Raw genomic sequence first — 13,895 nt, 5'->3', positions numbered from 1 at the left:
GGTTTCATTAGAAGTAGGTTCACTCCTACAAACTTGCCCTTATTTTCAAATTTAATTTTAAAACAATTTGAAATCGAGCAACAATAAGATGTCATTTTCGTTGACTTTTCGAAATCTTTAAAAACTGGAGTCCTATCACGCTGTAGCACGCAATTCGTCCACATAAATAATATTGTATCTGATGCGGTGAACCTCAAGGAATCCATCTGGGACCATTGCTCTTCTTGATATTTGTCGCAATAAAAAATGTCTGACTGCATTAGATTTCAAGATGGCTTACTCATTCAATATAGGTAAAGTAGCAATTAAGTAACATTACAGATTAGTAACTCCTACTTTCGCTAAAATTCATGAAAAGAAAGATGAGGGAGTCATCTTTTCGTCGAAAATGTCCTTTTCTAAACACATAGATTTTATGATTACTATGTCTAGGCCTATGCTCGGCTTCCTAATGAAGAATTCATTAAGAGTAAAAAAGGTCCAAGCTTTACTAGGTATGCCACTCACTCTCTTCGTTGGAGTTGTAGTTTAGTGTGGAGGAAAAGGAAAAAACTAAGTGTACCAGGAGGATATCCAGAAGGCGTGGTGAAGCAGTTGAGCGGTACTCTCTTCAATGAAGAGCGTTGGATTTTCTAGCAAGATTCCGCTCCAGCCCCTAAAGCAAAAACCACCCAGTAGAGGCAATATTCCTGGGTTCATAGCCGCAGAAGATAGGCCGCCTGGAAGTACAGATCGGAATCCATTGGACTAAAGTTTGTGGACAGAATTGGAGAACTTGTCCTGTCGAAGACCTCATAGAAATTTGGAAGGTCTCAAACAATCTTCGAATCCATGGAAACCATGCGTGCTGCAATAGCTGAAGGATTTGAAGGATTGTAGCAAATGGTGACCATTTCGAATGATTTTTTTGTTTTTGTAATATTCGCAAGATTAAATAAAACTAACTTCATTAAAAAAGGATTATCAATTCATATTTATAATGAACTCCACTTGTAACAGAACTTAACTTGTAACAAAAGTTATGACAGAACTAAGTATATAAATTTAAATGTATTCTCAAATTCTAAATGAATAAAAAATCTAGAATTTACTAAAGTTATTCACGAGATATCCACCGAAGTTCTCCAGCGATTCATTCTAAAATTGGTGTTTACGGATGGCCGAATTAAAGTACCGTCGCGACCAGTATTTGAAAGGGATTATCTTTAAAAAAGAATTGTCGTGAATGGTTCTACACAAAAATAATAAAAATTGCTCAATTAATTTGAATTTGTTTGTTTTATTCCAATTTAAAATCGGATACCTCTAAATTGATCACATTCATAATAAAATGAAAAAACTCCTCATAAAAAATGTCTGCCGTTCGGAAGCGGCTTAAAACTGTAGGTCTTTCCATTAGTGGAAAAAGGTCAAGATGCACACCACACAAAGGAAGAGGAGCCCGGCCAAACACCCAAAAAGGGTATAAGCGCCAATTACAAATAAAATAATAATAGCAGTAAAAAATATATAAAATATTATAAATAGTAAAAATATATTTCCTTAAGTTTCTTTATATATTCTACATTAAAATTCATAATCACTACTGACTTTATAGCTACCACAATTTTCACATTTGATGACGATCAGGCGCTGCAACGTCTTTTTTATATTTATGAGCGAATGATGTCCGCAACGTTCGGGCAACTCTTCATATGAGTGAGCAAAAATTATTTTAAAATTTATCAATCTATCATATTCAGAGCTTATCATATACTGACATATATTGTACTTCTCACTCGTGATAATGTGATAAAAAACAAAAATTGAGACGATATCTCGCTCATGAAAGGAAGCGAAAATAAAACTTATACTCAAAGAAACATTCCAAAATCTGAATACTTGTAGAACAGTAATCATTCGCACCCAAGAATCGAACTCAGAAAAGAACTACACATGTGAGCATCCTTCGAATGGACGTTCCCTCAATTCTTCGGTTTTCAATCAGATTAAAGGTCTGTGCGAGGTCGTAAAAACTGTTACCTAAATATAGAAGAGTCCCAAATCTCTGGGAAGTGGCGATAATACAGTGAATAGGAACAATCTAGATTATATTTGAGCATACCTCTTAACCAAAATTCAGCTGTCAGTCTGTCAGCGAGCGTTAAGATCGCATTTTTTAAGCAATTTCTATAATATTCCTAAATCAATGGCACAAAATGTATTACATAGCTAAATAGTACCACCACAATATTATTTATTGAAAAAAAAAAATGCAGGTTGCCAAAGGAACGCAGACTGTAGCGTTATTGCCTAATTGCTTAATTGAAACAGTGTTGGAAAACTCGAATGAAATATTAGTTTTAGGTACACTTTGACGAATGAGCAAGGAGGTACTGAACATCATTCCCACTCCGTAAGAGCCTTATAAAATTAAATTCTTGTAAAGGGAAGCCAAATTTAATCATCTTTAATAATAGTGCTTGAAATCGGGACAATAATTGCACCCTTTGACTATGTAAATATATATATAGCATAAAGCCACCGCTAAAACACACGTACGAATTATATAATAATAATAATAATAATTTTGTGCTAAAAGTATGAATTACCTTGGCCAAATATAGGCTCCAGAGACTTCAAAACCATAAGTCCAAGCGCCTGCATAGGCTCCTTGATGCTTAGGCCCGGTACACACGCCATGTCCATGAGCTTTGCCGTCATCCCATCCACCACAATATGTTCCTCCATCTTCAAAATCGAAGCGACCGCCGCTAATTTGTGGTCGCTTCGTACCATCAACCATGGCTTGACTGTTTGTGTTGTCAAAAAGAGAAGTTTTCTCTACTCCAGAAGGATTCATTGAACGACATTCATTCAAGTTCAAATTGAAAGATATTTCAAGCTTTGGTTATAAGTTATGTCTTTGTTTAGCACAACTATTATTCACTATTCGTCTTCTGATCCCAAAAACGTTTCATAATTCGTAAACAAGTCTATTTATTTCTCGGATGCACCTTAAATCAAATTTATTGCTCGACAATGAAAATGTACTTAGAAATTAATATCTTCTTTTTTATTATAATAATACATTTCCATTATTAAACATTTTCATATCTTTTTGAAATCAGCATTTAATTTTCGAGGAAGCTTTTGTTAATTTCGTTTTATATGTTCATTCACCGCATTTCTGAAAAGGTTAAATAATTACATAAATTTAGATTAGATTAATGCATTAGGCAACATATCTAATTCTACGAGTAATAGATTTCATATTCCTGCTATGAAAGGAGTTAGATAGTAAGCCCTTACAACGTATAATTTACCCGTGCCACGCAGTCAGTCAGCTCCAGAATTTGAATAATAACACTGTATTACAGTGATCTAACACTTTTATATAAGTAGAAAGCTAAAATCTGTGGTATGTAGGTTTAATAAAGCTAGAAAACTGCTACTAGAGAAATGTATACCCTCAACATCTCATGGTTTTTTGGATAGGCTAATGCGAACAACATGAAACTAGGTTTATATAAGTACATATTTTTGTGCGCTGGACGTGATTGTGTGATTCAAAAAGTGCCTATCATTATACTCGTATAGTAAGTTAAGTTGGGGTATGATTATGGCACTATCGTCGGAAGAATATGAGTTGCTTGGAATTTCATATATTCATGAAAATGCAGAATTATAGGCGAAACTATTAAGGGTGATATCAGTAGACCAGAGGATTTGTTATTTTTTCTTTCAGTTCCATTCACCCTATCGTTGTATGCTTCCAGCTTCAAATGCATGTCGGCTTTTCGACGCAGCTCGTCATTTTCTTTTGTCGAAACATTCCAATGTACAAAACTTTGTTGTTGGTCTAGTGCCATCACCTTTAAAGAATGCGCCTTGGCAAAAGTAAAAATTTTGAAAAACGTTTTGAGAATAAAATTGGTACGAATTCGATAAGATCAGTAAATAAATTGTAAAACTTAATTAATTTCCAAGTTTTTTAATTGGGGTCCGAGCAGGGATAATTTCTTAAGGATTTTATAAACAAAGGATCATATCACCGCATTTCAGAAACACATAATACACATAACAGAAGTGAAACTTTCAATGCAGACAAAGAAATAGGGAGAGACCCGAGAGAGAATGAGGGAGAGAGAGAGAAAGAATATATATCTAAATAAATTCACAAAATTTGCAGAGAATACAAATAGACACAATTTACAAAAAACGGAGAAAGGGTCGACCGGTGTAGGTAAACGCCGGACACAAACCGTGACAACAACGTGCACTCCTCAGAGCGTTTATCACCCGCACAAACGCAGCGATTCCAGGACCGCAGCAACGGCGCAAATTACCGCAAGGCAATACCAATAAATCCGATGCCGGAATGGATAGCACTTTATAGTACGCACAAGCACTAGCCAGGAAACGGAAATAAGCGCCAAAAAGTAGGCACCAAACAAAAAACCCAAAAGAAATTGGGACCAAAAAACGCCCCAAACAGTAGGCACAAAGGAAATATAACGCCAAAAAAGTAGGTAACAAAAATTTATTTTCTACAAGTTTGCACCAACAAACGAGGGCCAAGAAGTAGGCAGATTTATTTCTCACCAGAAATTAACAACCACAAGGAAAAACTTAGAGAAAATAGCCTAAAGTGTAGCTAAGATATATGTATGTATATAAGGTATAGCTCTCTCTCCCCTTTCCCTCTACGTTAAATCTTTTTTTTCTCACCCGGAACGAAAATGGCCAAAACGTTGCATGGCCTTAAAATTTTACTCTCCATCGACGCCTAAAAATTTCACTTCAAAAATTTAATTGGCCCTGGGAAACAAAACGCGTAAGGAAAAATGTTAACTATAATCAATAGAATCCATACCAGCTGATAGGCTAGGCCGCATAATCTTTTCAGTACACAAGAAAGGTGATAAGAGAGTATGCGATAACTACCGTGGTATCTCACTGCGCTTCACAAATGTTCTCTATGATCGAATCAAGGAATATGCCGAAAGAATAATTGAAGACTTCCAATGTGGATTTCGTAGAGGCAAGTCTACAATCGAGCTATGAATACGGGCTAGATATTCCCTGCCTGTTCGTTGATTTCAAACAAGCCTTCGACTGTGTTAAAAGAGATAGGATCCTGCACATACTGCTTACAGGTATTCTTGGAATACCTGCCAAACTAATAAGGCTCGTTAGCGCAACGCTCACAAATACACAAGCAAAATTGATCATTCAAGGGAAGCTTACAGAGTCGTTCTCTATTGAATTAGGTGTAAAACAAAGTGATGCCTTATCAACAGTCATATCCAATTTGATGCTGCTCTTTGTCGTGGTGCCTTGATAACTAAAACAACCCAAATATATGCTTACGCAGATGAAATCGCTATTCTCTCAAGAAATAAGAATGATTTAAGAGAATATTTCTTAAAAATTAACAAAATTGCGAACGGTATTGGCCTTTTTGTAAACGAGGCAAAACCAAATACTTTTTAAAATCGAGGCGGCCTGCACAGATGCAAAATTTCCATATGGGAGCCTATAATTTTGAAACAGTGCATCATTTTAAGTACCTAGAAGTTGGGAATACGTAACTACGAAGTAACAGCTCAAGATAGACTGCTTTGGAGGAGCATTTTCAAGGAAGCTTTGACGCTCCTCGTGTTGTAACGCTATGAAAGAAGATATTCAACGCCTGTGTGCCATAACAGTTTTATTATTAATATTATTGGTACTAAACATAATTTGCATTCCGCAATCAATTTCTAAAATCAATATCGAACTCCAAAAGAATTAAAGCCATAAAAGAATCATGTCAAAGGGGATTTTAAACAATTTTTTTTAATCGATATTAAATGTTTCTTTAACCAATTCTGTGAAGGCGGCTTTAGTAAACATCACCAATTAAATCCGGCTTCCTAAGAAAGGAAATATTTAAATATATTACCCTTGAAACTAAACTAAACTTAAACTATATGTAAATATTAAAATTGATGCGTTTTTTAATCATAAAAATTGCAAATTAATTAGGCAAATTACTGAAAAGAGAAAGTTAAGAAAAAGACGGCAAAAACTAGATCACCCGACGACAAACGAAAACCAAACTTAGCTACAAAAATTCTAAAGGATACTTTAAAGAAAACAAATAACATAGACATCGAAAATAATTTGAAGAGCCTGACTCTCAATCAAGATACAAACTACTCTATATGGAAATGTACTAAAAAATTAAGAACCCAAATAAAACATCAAACACCATTGAGAAAGATGACAACACATGAGCCGTTACAAAAGAGGAAAAGGCGAAATCTTCGAAAAAGTTCTGTCAAATGACGGAAAAATGAAAATTGACAACCAGAACAACTTCCATTCTGATTTTACGAAAATAAAAAGGACGAATACACACGAAATAATAACTTACATCAAAACAGGAATAAAACATAAAACAGCACCCGGATATGACATGACAACAGAAAAAGCATTAGCGGAGCAATCAACCAAGGCATATATGCAGAGATTATTGCATTGCCGAAACCGTGTAAAGATGCAACTACCGTATCATCATATAGACCAATAAGCTTACTACCGACAATATCGAAAATTGCTCAAAAATTACTTACTATCTCATCATAAAAAGCTACCTAACCGACCGAAGTTTCTATAATATATATTATATATATATTTTTTTTTGGGTGTTTGGCCGAGCTCCTCCTCCTATTTGTGGTGTGCGTCTTGATGTTCTTCCACAAATGGAGGGACCTACAGTTTCAAGCCGACTCCGAACGGCACATAATTTTTATGAGGAGCTTTTTTCTATAATAATTATGACAATTATAATAATAAATATGACAATTATTCTTCAGATATTCATAAAATAACAGCTGGTGTTCCGCAAGGAAGCATTCTAGGACAACTACTATATGTTTTGTTCAACGCTGGCATACCACCTCCTGACGAAATTCATCAATTGCTACGTTCGCAGTCGATACAATATTGACATCTCAACTGACAAAAGCTTAACTATCACTATTAAAAAAAAACTGCAGCGATACACACGCAGTTAAGGAACGGTTTGATAATTGGCTCCTCAAAATAAATGAGGACAAAACAGTGCAGATCATATCATATTTATTACCAAAACAAACTTTACTGCAGGTCCAATTAAGATAAATGGCAAAGCACTTACAATACAACCAACCGCAAAATACCTGGAAATTCACTTGTACTCGAAACTGCTATAAATTGGTATTACCACATCAAGCAAAAAAGTCAAACAAGTAAAAGTAAAACTTCGACAGCTTCATCGGTTAGTCTGCACAAAATCGAAACTTAATATATAGAACAAGCTTTTGCTATAGGCTAAGAAGACTCATATAGCAAAAATCCTACGACAACAAATAAGGATTGCTCTAATTTTGACAATGTCTGACAGATGCATGAGAAATGATGACATCCTAAAAGACGTCTAAAGAGAACTCGAACAAACGACCTAATGAATGCCATATAAGAATAAATATGCAAAAATAGTTAAACTATTATTAGATTGCTGTATAATTATGTAAGCTGAAAATTGTAAATTGTATTGTATATTAATACATGGGCTAAAAAGTCCCTGGCCAAACAAATAAAACACGTTTTTTGTTCAAAATTTGCTTTATTCATCAAAGTAATTTCCATCAAGAACAACGCAGTCATTTCAGCGCGGCTCTAACATTTCAATACCACTTTGTGGAACGATTTATCTTTTGCCTCAAAATAACTCTTAGTTCCTTTCCAGCGAGCATTTTTTAGGCCTGCGAACAGCCAGTAAACGCAGGGAACCGAATCTGGCGAATACGGTGGATGTGGACGAAATTCGAAGTTCAATTCATGTAGTTTTGTCATTGTTTTGATTGACTTGTAAAATGGTTCGTTGTTTTTTTTTCGGTCAACAGTAAGCAAACATGGCCCACTTTGAGCAAAGTTTTCTCATAGTCAAATGCTCATGCAATATAAAGCCAAAACATTCTTTTGATATCTTTACGATGTCAGCTAACTCACCCAACTTCACTTTTCGATCATACAAAACGATTTTATGGTTTTCTTTGATGTTTTCTGGTGTTACCGCCTCATTTGGTCGTCCGTCTCTACGACCACGTTTCAAGTTTGAAAACCATCGTTTTATTGTTGTTTCTAATGGAGGCCGCCGTATCCGAATGGTTTAGTGCGTGACTACCATTCGGAATTCACAGAGAGAACGTAGGTTCGAATCACTGTAAAACACCAAAATTAAGAAAACGTTTTTTCTAATAGCGGTCGCCCGCTATTCTGACATGAAAAAGCTCCTCATAAAAAATATCTGCCGTTCGGAGTCGGCTTAAAACTGTAGTCCTCCCTTTGTCGAACAACATCAAGACGCACATAACATAGGGATGGAGCTCGGCCAAACACCCAAAAAAGAGTGTACGCGCCAATTATATATATTATATATATATATAATGGAGCGGAGTCCCCATAGCCCTTTTCAAGTCATTGCTTCGATTGAACGGTATTTTTTCCCATCAAGAATTAAAGCACGAAATTCTTTTTGATCCATTGTTTTGAAAATAACAAAAGTAGCGTCACTCTTAACACAATAACTCACGAATTAATGAATAGAATATCATGAAATTTTAGATTAGTACTAACTGAAAAAGAGGCGAATGCAATAAAACTATTGAAAGGTGTATAAATTAAATGGGCGAAACAGAAATTATAATGACCTCCCGAAGGAAAAAAACATTTCTATGGTATATGATATATACATATTATATATGTATATATACATATATTCTATGGCAAATATTATTGAGAGAGTTGTTGTAGAAGCCAGCGAACATGCCAGACAAGAAACTTAGTTAGCTCATCTAACGTTCACTCAGTTGATAAGATCATAAAATGTATCTTTATAATGTCTCGGGTCTTAAAACTAAAACAGATGATATACATCATTTAGCTCTCCTTGTGAATATGATATTTTTGTAATTAACGAAACTTGGCATTAGGCCAAATCTTTTGATGTCGAATTTTTTTATTCCAAATTGTATGAAGATTTTCGTAAGGGCCGCGTTTCGAATTAAATAGGTCTTACTAAAGTAAGAATCAATTCGAATTAAACAGGCGTACTAATTGTTTCTTGTTGTAAGCTATCGAAATTGTAGAGGATAAGCTTTACGCCTTTAAAGATTTCAATTTATATCATTTAATTGGTCTTATTTAGACAAGATATAATACCTACATATAAATAACTCCTGCTAATATAATATAAGCAATTCTTTACAAGTATATTTGGTTGGTAATCATCAAAGTTCAAATTAATTGTTTTTATAATAGACTGAATCATTTTTTTGTCTTCGTACGTCATGGCTTTAAATTTAAGTTGTATTGCCCACCGTCAGCCATCTCCCCGTCTGATTTACATCATTCCTTTTTGATTTTGGAAGTAAGTTTATCAAGTTTTTTTATATTCCTCAGGAAAACAATATCGTTCAATTATAACTCATGCAACTTTGAAACTCTAAATAATGAATATTGATGGATTTTCTATTACGCTGGTAAAAAAAACTGTCCATCGTTAATATAATATAGCAATTTTTTCTATTATATTCTAACAAATCTCTATAATGTGGCGTTGTTATTAATGATTGAAAACGAACTCTAATCACACCAATATTCGAAAATGGTAATAAAAGTGGTGTTAGAAATTATAGGCGCATATCAAAGCTATATTTTAATTTATTTCTATGCTGATGATTTAAAAATTTACCCGACGATTAGAAATCTAAATGACGCGAGCACACTTTAACTACACTCGATCTCGGTTGACGAATTGACACTGCATAGTAGAAGAATTTTTTTATCAGCCTATTTCTTATTTAATATCATCTCCGGCTTCGTTGACTGTCTGTTTCTGTTGGATAAAATTACTTTAAATGTGCCTTTTAGGATTTGAAAACTTCTTTTATCATTTGGTGTTTCATGACTGAAGATTCGAACCTGGGAAATACCGAAGATAGTCAAGCACCACCAACCCATTCGGCAACGGCGACCGGCCGATTTTGCCGCAATGCCCCTATTGATATAACACTCTCCGAGACGAATAAACTCTTCGCTTCTTTGGACCTTGATCTCTCTTACTAAATTCAGTTTTAAGTCTCAATTAAAATCATTATTATGTAATAATCTTGCATATAGCTTGTCTTTTTTTAAGTTTGCTTAATTGCAATTGTAATATTACTTAGAAGAACTGTAGAACTCTAAATCGTCTGTAAGAGTCATAAATTCATAGAAAAATTTCAAATAAATAAATATGTATATAAAAATGATAATACTTTATTACCATAGAACTCGAGTCCGTATTTCACCAAATATTAATTAACGAAAGGGATATATACAAAATCGCTATCTCTTTAAATAACGGAAAACAAGAGTACGTAAAAATGTCATTTGGTCTCCGCAATGCTCAAAGTATATTTCAACGAGCAGTGTATTTTGTCGAGAGGAACATATTAAACATTCAAATTTAATAATAGAAACACTAAACGATTCTCACATGAAAATATCTTTAGAAAAGTCCAAATTTATTGAATTAGGAGTTGAATTTTTGGGATGTGTAGTCTCTTATAATGTTATACAGTCAAAAAGCTGGTCCAAATATTGTAATATACCGGCGATATCGTTTATCCCATACCAAAAACAGTACGCGATATAACCAAGAATAATAGACACAAGATTGCGCCTATCAGAGAGTGCGTGACGTCGCATTTGCTAAGTTGTGCGGTGTTGCCAACCATTTGCTTTTCACAATAAATTTAGTGCTTTTTTATACACAAAATGCGAAAATATTTAAGTTTGGTATTTGTTTCTTTTTTTTTAATTGAAAACTACCGAAACTGTAAGTTAAAAAGAAACTGTATTATTAAACAAAATAATGTTAAAAAAGGTCACTCTGAGAAGATTTTAGTGTTAATGAAAATTGGTTTGTTCTTATAAAATTTGATATTTTGAAAATATAAATTTAATTTTTTGCTCCTTTTAAGCTGTTAGAATATTAAATCTTCCTCTCTCAACTCTTCTTAACATTGAAAACCTCACGCATACAAAGTTTTTTAAGTAATTCAATCAAAATTTGATATTTTATTCTCTTTAAATGGGCATTTTAGTACGTTTTTATGTTCAAAGCTAGGCAAAACTGCAGTATTGAGAGAGAGATTTCACTGCTGAAAGAGGAAGAACTCTAACAATAACCGCCATGCGACCAGATGTTAAAAAAAGTAAAGCCAAATAAAACTGAGGGAATTATTAAACTAATTTTGAAAAAATGTATATTTTATAAAAGTATAAACATTACATTTTAATTGGAACAGGCTATCATGAGGAAAGAACTAAAACCCTGAGACTAAATAACAAAACAAATAACAAACAAAAAATGCTAAATCAAGTTACGAAAATGGTAATCTGGCTATACTGGTGCTAATACGACGTCACTCATTGTCAAATTCGCTGAGACCAAAGTAACGGTAGCACGATATGCGCCATCTCATTATTCTTTTCATCATGCGAGATAACAGGATTTTTAGGGTTCAGTGTGAATTACGCTATGATAAGCAAACCAATGACAAAACATCTACAAGCTTCGCAGCATTTATCAAGAAATACTCTTAATAATATCGCCAGGAGTGCATTTCTGCTTGCTTTAGTTTAATAAAATGATTACTTTAATAAAGAATATGATGATACTTTAATAAAAATGATTGTGATAACACGTAGAACTGGCACAGCCTGTTATAAAAACAAACAAATGATGCACCAAATGTAGGGGCCGAATTATCTTAGGAGAATGAACCAAAACTATTTATTTCAAAAACACTAAGTAGTACAGAACAAAAGTATGAGGGAATGAAAGCTAAGGATTTATTTGCTATAGTGCAACCATTACAAACCTTTACCTTTAGGCAGTAAGCAATTTAAAGATTCACACATACTAACAATCAAGAAAGGTAGGTAGGTAGATGAAATGGTTGAAGTATCACTCTGGCACTCCCCAAGTAGCACTAAAATGCCGTTTTGATTTCATTATGAGACTGCTCTAGGCTGTCGAAGAAAGGAGCAGCCAGTGACCTTAATCGGCTAGCTGCCGATCCCAGACATTTATGGAGAAAGTGCTCAAGAGTCGCATTCTTTAAAAGGTCCCAGCTTCTGCAATGGGGGTTAAATGGTAAACCTAACTTTTCCGCGTTTGTGCCGATCGTGCAATGACCGGTAGAAATACACTTGGAGGCTTGACATTGCCTGACAAGGGGCGACCACTATTAGAAAACACTTTTTTTTAATTTTGGTGTTTCTCGGAGTTTTGACCTATGTCTTCCGAATGGTAGTCAACCCATTCGGCTACGGCGGCCGCCACAGTTACGAGTTTGAAAATTATATGGCGTGGAGTCCCCAGGACTTTCTGAGTACTGCATTTATTACATTGGTGCCACAGGGTTTTCGGCGGCCGCCGTAGCCGAATGGGTTGGTACGTGACTACCATTCGGAATTCACAGAGACCTATGTACGTTAGGTTCGAACCTCGGTGAAACATCAAAATTAAGAAAAAGTTTTTTCTAATAGCGGTCATCCCTCGGCAGGCAATGGCAAACCTCCGAGCGTACTTCTGCCATGAAAAAGATCCTCCTAAAAATATCAGCCCTGCGGAGTGGGCTTGAAACGGTAGGTCCCTCCATTTGTGGAACAACATCAAGACGCCCGGCACAAATAGGAGGAGGAGCTCGGCCAAACACCCAAAATGGGTGTTATATATATATATAAAGAGTTTCCTAAATACTACATGAAGAAATAGAGCTCCATCTCTTCTGCGCTTTCCTGAGAAGTAAGTTGTGATATTGCCCTTTAACAACAGTCAGGGGGATCCCGATGATAAGTAATATTCAAAGACTGTCTATGGAATAAGCCGCTTTTATTTATATAATATTTTATGCTTTTGTTATTTGAAAATATGAAAACAACACAAAAAAATGCTTAAAATGCAACATTTGATTTTTTTAATAGTAAATAGGTAAAAAAAATGAAGTTCGTCAATTCGACCTTAATGTTAATAAAATTTGGTATGTATAACCTTCCCTGAGTTAATATGAACACAAACCCAGCTAGTTAGATACTTAAAATTTCATTCATATAGTATATAAGTACAGACTTCGGATTAGCTATTTACGGACATTGCGCATACACCCATCTGAAACGCGTAGAAGCGCCTCATCACGCAGCAGCTAGAAGGAGCATTAGAGCCTTTCCTACTTCTCCCATTTATGCCATCTTAGCGGAAGCTGGTCTACCTACCCTTGTGGAAAGGGTATCAAATAACACGCTGATGTGTATCCCTCGAGTTCTATATTGCAGAAACAAGCTTTTGTTTGAATGCGTTTCTTCATGTCAACACAATACAAGTAAAAATGGCCGAAAATCAACGATTTCAGAAATTTTAAATCAAACCAAAGAACTGAACTCATATCACCAATTCTCGTAGAAAATCCGTCTCATCCAGAATGGATCGTACCAAGCTATTTAGCCATAAATAATTTAATGCATCATCAAAAAAATATTACTGGCCCCGATGAATTCAAACAATTATATCTTGAAACTGTTTCTCCTTTGAAATCAGACTGGGACCTGTTATTTACTGACGGATCTAAAACCGACACCTGTACTTCATTTGCCGTAACAAACGAAATAGGTACCACTATAACCGTTGGATTTTTACCAAGTTACTGCTCAATTTTCACAGCCGAAGCTGCTGCGTTACTTGAGGCGGTACACTTTGCGTTCCAAAAAAACAATCCATATATAATATGCAGTGACAGCAAATCAACAATCGAGGCTATTCTGAACCCAGCCAATAA

The 13,895-nt window shown here is 34.9% G+C and overlaps 1 protein-coding gene across 3 annotated transcripts in view; it reads right to left on the bottom strand.

Moving 5' to 3' along the window:
- The window catches only part of LOC129247651 (junctophilin-1), a 58,924-nt gene that overhangs the window by 38,685 nt on the left and 6,344 nt on the right, over positions 1–13,895 (bottom strand). For 2 of the 3 annotated variants that reach the window (XM_054886866.1, XM_054886867.1), the window contains exon 2: positions 2,592–3,169. In XM_054886866.1, coding sequence (XP_054742841.1) covers positions 2,592–2,842 — 251 coding nt within the window. In that variant the 5' untranslated portion in view covers positions 2,843–3,169. The remainder of the gene's footprint in view (positions 1–2,591; positions 3,170–13,895) is intronic. The other variant, XM_054886868.1, reaches the window with a different exon arrangement.

This window comes from Anastrepha obliqua, chromosome 5, assembly GCF_027943255.1.
Source record: "Anastrepha obliqua isolate idAnaObli1 chromosome 5, idAnaObli1_1.0, whole genome shotgun sequence".
NCBI classification, from domain to species: Eukaryota; Metazoa; Arthropoda; class Insecta; order Diptera; family Tephritidae; genus Anastrepha; species Anastrepha obliqua.
Note: the sequence above shows the minus strand (reverse complement) of the source record. Positions and strands in the feature narration are given on the sequence as shown.